Source organism: Nanorana parkeri, unplaced genomic scaffold (assembly GCF_000935625.1).
Source record: "Nanorana parkeri isolate BGI_ZX_2015 unplaced genomic scaffold, ASM93562v1 scaffold1791, whole genome shotgun sequence".
In the NCBI taxonomy this organism is placed as follows: Eukaryota; Metazoa; Chordata; class Amphibia; order Anura; family Dicroglossidae; genus Nanorana; species Nanorana parkeri.
Window position 1 is genome coordinate 214483 of NW_017308059.1, and position 4486 is coordinate 218968.

Genomic DNA, 4486 nt, shown 5'->3' on the forward strand with positions numbered 1-4486 from the left:
AGCAGAGTATAGAGTGGGATGGTATGGGGCAGAGCACGGTGTATAGAGTGGGATGGTATGGGGCAGAGCACAGTGTATAGAGTGGGATGGTATGGGGCAGAGCACCTTGTATAGAGTGGGGTGGTATGGGGCAGAGCACCTGTTATAGAGTGGGATGGTATGGGGTAGAGCAGGGTGTATAGAGTGGGATGGTATGGGGCAGAGCACAGTGATAGAGTGGGATGGTATAAGGGCAGAGCACCTTGTATAGAGTGGGATGGTATGGGGCAGAGCACAGTGACAGAGTGGGATGGTATGGGCAGAGCACGGTGTATAGAGTGTGATGGTATAGGGCAGAGCACGGTGTACAGAGTGGGATGGTATGGGGCAGAGCACGGTGTATAGAGTGGGATGGTATGGGGCAGAGCATGGTGTACAGAGTGGAAAGGTATGGGGTAGGGCACGGTGTATAGAGTGGGATGGTATGGGGCAGAGCACGGTGTATAGAGTGGGATGGTATGGGGCAGAGCACAGTGTACAGAGTCGGATGGTATAAGGGCAGAGCACGGTGTTTCGTGTGGGATGTTCTGGACCTAAGAATGTACAGCACAGTGTATAGAGTGGGATGGTATAGGGGTAGAGCACATTGTATAGAGTGGAATGGTGTGGGGTCAAGAGTATGCAGAACAGAGTACAGCATGGGATAGTGTGAAGAAGAGAATGCACAGCACATTGTATAGTGTAGAATGGTATAAGGGCAGATAATGGAGTAGGAAGGCGTGCACCCACGCTGCAATCCATTCTAACTACACATTGGAGTGTTTTTTTTTGGTTACTTTATTCAAAGTTAAAAAAGATATTTAGTTTAACTCAATGCACAAGAGCATGTGATGTGCTGACATTGTAACCCATGTATAGGCTACACTCACCAATGCACTTGTACGGGATGAGCAGGCACACAGAGCACAGTCACGGCTCGTTCACACCGGGTACTTTGAGCTTTTTTGATCTGAGCTGATCATTGTGCCTGGCGTGGACGAGCCGTGAATGCTTTATTAGTTACTCAGAAGTATTGAAGCCAGAAAGGACCAGGCAACACACATTTTCAGAAAGGGTCCATTACTGGCCTCCCTTATATTTCTCTGACCGGTACCTTTAAAGCTGAACTCCGGGCAAACAGTCGAATATGCAGTTGAAATATATGAGGTGTATTATTTATTACAGACATTTATATAGCACCAGCAATGCAGATACCATCATTCACATCAGTCCCTGCCCTCGAAGAGCTTACAATTTACGGCTCCTCTCTCACATACTAGGGGCCAATTATCCTTCCAGAGTGTATTTGGAATGTAGGAGGAAACCCACAGCACAGGAACAACATGCAAACTCCATCCAAATAGTGTCCTGGCCAAACTTGGATTCAAACCAGGTACGTATAGAGGGTTCCATTCGGCATTGTTGCAATGCAGAATGGCACCTGCTATAGAGCACTACAAATACCAGCAGTACTTTATACAGCACGTCCATCAGTTAGACTACAAATAATAATCATTTTAATGAACTATTTACCTTCACCTCTTCTGGCTGGTCTTCAACTGTTTCCTAGTGGGGGACTCAGTGTCCGTGTCTGTGTGCTCAGGCGGCTGCTTGCTGGGTCCTCACCTTACCCTAACCCCATCGCTGCCCCATGATGTGCCTGCAGGCTTCTTCTTTCCCCGGCTCCCTCCTCAGGCAGCCAGCGGGCCCCAACATCTCTGTGCCAAGTGTCAGGATCGGTATCTGGCGGGCCCCCCATCCCTGCGCCGGGAGTGTCGGATGATCAGATGACTCGACACTCCCGGCGCAGAGATGGAGGGGGGCCCGCCGGATACCATCTGCGTGGCAAGCCCCACCATCTCTGCGCCGGATTGTGTTGGAGGATACTGGGCCCCCCCAGGCCCAGGTGCAGCTGGCGGTAGGTCCGCCCCTGACCACAGTGCTGTAAAGAAGAAGTGCTTACCACTGAGCTGCCCCCTTGACAATTGCTTATCTGTTAAAGAATTAGATTAAGAACTCACTTTACCCTACTTAATTTTAACAATACAACCAGGTCTTCTGTATTGGAGGTGACAGGTTCAATAAAGAGAACCTGTCACCTCCAAATGCTATCACACAGGGGCTTGTTAGCTAGTTCCTGTGTGATAGCAATAAAGTTTAGTGACAAAAAAAATAGAAAATTAAATAAAATAAAAAATAAAATAAAAAATAATTAGAAACAAAATTATAACAAATAAAAAAGTGAAAGAGAATCAGATAAATATTTTAAAAAATTAAAAAAGTTAAAAAAAGTGTGTGTAGGGAGGGGGGCAATAATGTTCTTTCGCTTGTGTAGGCAAAAATCCTTGCACCGGCCCTGCCCGGGGAAGGAAGAAACTCTTACATGGTCAGCCCCAAATATTTATGTCCTCCCCAGCATGCACCACTGGCCATGACCCTCCTAGTGATAGGCTAGGGAGACACATTCATCCATAATGTAGAAGATCCCCTCACACTCCTGACCAGATAAAGCCCAAATGAAAACTGGGGGGTGCCGAAAGTGAAGCAAATGCCTCCGCACATCAAATGCAATATACCATATAGTCATTCGCACTCCGTTAGTAGATAGCAGTCAATCTTCTTTATTGACTGAACATGATGTAACCTACACAAAGCGACATTTCGGGACCAGATAGTCCCTTCTTCAGGCAAACAACAGTGAACACTATATGGTATATGGTATATGTCCATAACACCCCAGTATTGGTTGCTCTGCTAAATTTAAAGAGTCACCCTGCTTAGGGCTAAGGTGGCTACACATTGTTTCAGTAATCAAACATTTTGTCCCAATTCAGACAATACTTTGCGCAACAGATGATCTCAAAATGCGGTCCACAAGTGACTTCAAAAATATTCAGCAAAAAGATAATAACCGTACACACAACTTAAAAACGTCTTCTTTAAATAGATTCTATCCAGTTATAGATAGCACAACTGCAGCTTATTTTCTTCTGGAAAGCCACTTTGATGTCCTTGTTCCTCAGGCTGTATATAATGGGATTCATCATGGGGGTTAATACTGTGTATAACATGGCCACCAAAGAGTCCACGTCGGATGAGTAGGAGGCTGTTGGACGAATGTACATGAAGATGAGGGGCAGGAAAAATATATTCACCACTGCAAAATGGGAGGCGCAGGTAGAAAATGTTTTCTTGCGGCCAGCATGGGAACTGATTTTGAGGATCGCTATTATAATCTTAACATAAGATATGGCAACTAATGTAAAGCTTATCAAAATGATAAAGGCACCAATGGAAGACCCCACAGCTACGTTGAAGGATGTGTCGGCACAAGCCAACTGGAGCAATGGAGGATGATCACAGTAGTAATGGTGGATGATATTGGGACCACAAAAAGGCAACTTCAAAGCTAGGAAAAGAACTATGAGTATCGTCAAAAAGCCTCCCAACCAGGCTACTGCTGACAGTGCTACATACAATCGTCTTGTCATGATATTTGGGTAGTGCAACGGTGAGCATATTGCTATGTAGCGGTCATAGGCCATTACCGTCAGGAGTAAACACTCAGTTGCTGTCAACGACAGGAAAACATACATCTGTGCAAAGCAGGCGGTGTAGGAAATAGTGTCCAGATTGAACAGGAACTTGGCCAACATCTTCGGGATGGTTACCGAGGTGTAGCTCATGTCTAGGAAGGAGAGATTACCCACAAAGAAGTACATTGGGGTATGGAGGTGCTTGTCAAGAAGGACCAAGGCAAATATAATGCCATTGCCAGACACGGTGAAGAGGTAGATACTAAGAAATACAAAAAAAAGCAAAATCGGATATTTCTGGAGGCTAGGGAATCCAAAAATGATGAACTCCGTCACACGGGTGAAAGTTATGTTGGAAGAGATCACGGATGGAAAGGGATCTTCATAGATCTAAAGAAGTTTGAAGATTGATCATTTTTGCCATGATAAGGGTGAACATACTTTTAAAAACATATTTTTGTTTTTATCAGGACTAGTGAATATCAGGAACTAGCAGCTTTACCATAAACTCTTGTTTTGGACCCTCTCGCCTGTGATGCCCAGAGTCCATGATGAGATAATTATATGGCTACCTGTCCTCACTAGAAGATTACCAATTTCCTTACTAAAGGAAGCAGACAAGAAATGTGAAAAAGGGGAATCTGATTCTAGGTGCAGAAGAGTCCAGCAACGCCTCTCTCAGTGCCATCTGTATATCTATGACAAGAGGGCAGGCATGTTGGGATCAAGATATCATCCCCCAACTTGAACATTTCTATACTGAAGTTTCTTCTTTGGATAAAAGCTGTAAGCTTGTCCCACATACCAAGGGCCCTTATATTTTGCCTATTCTGCATCAAACGAACCACAGCAAATATAGCCTGACCCATTATGACCTGAGAAATTCTAGACATGGGACCCTCCCCACCCCCTTACATACCACTAATTTCATA

The 4486-nt window shown here is 45.0% G+C and overlaps 1 protein-coding gene across 1 annotated transcript; it reads right to left on the reverse strand.

The window, feature by feature from the left end:
• Positions 1-2957: 2957 nt before the first annotated feature.
• On the reverse strand, positions 2958-4104 carry LOC108799708 (olfactory receptor 6N1-like). The gene is made up of 2 exons (XM_018571606.1): positions 4057-4104; positions 2958-3944 (listed from the first exon to the last, which is right to left on the reverse strand). The coding sequence occupies exons 1-2, from the start codon at positions 4102-4104 to the stop codon at positions 2958-2960; spliced, it is 1035 nt and encodes a 344-aa protein (XP_018427108.1).
• Positions 4105-4486: the final 382 nt, after the last annotated feature.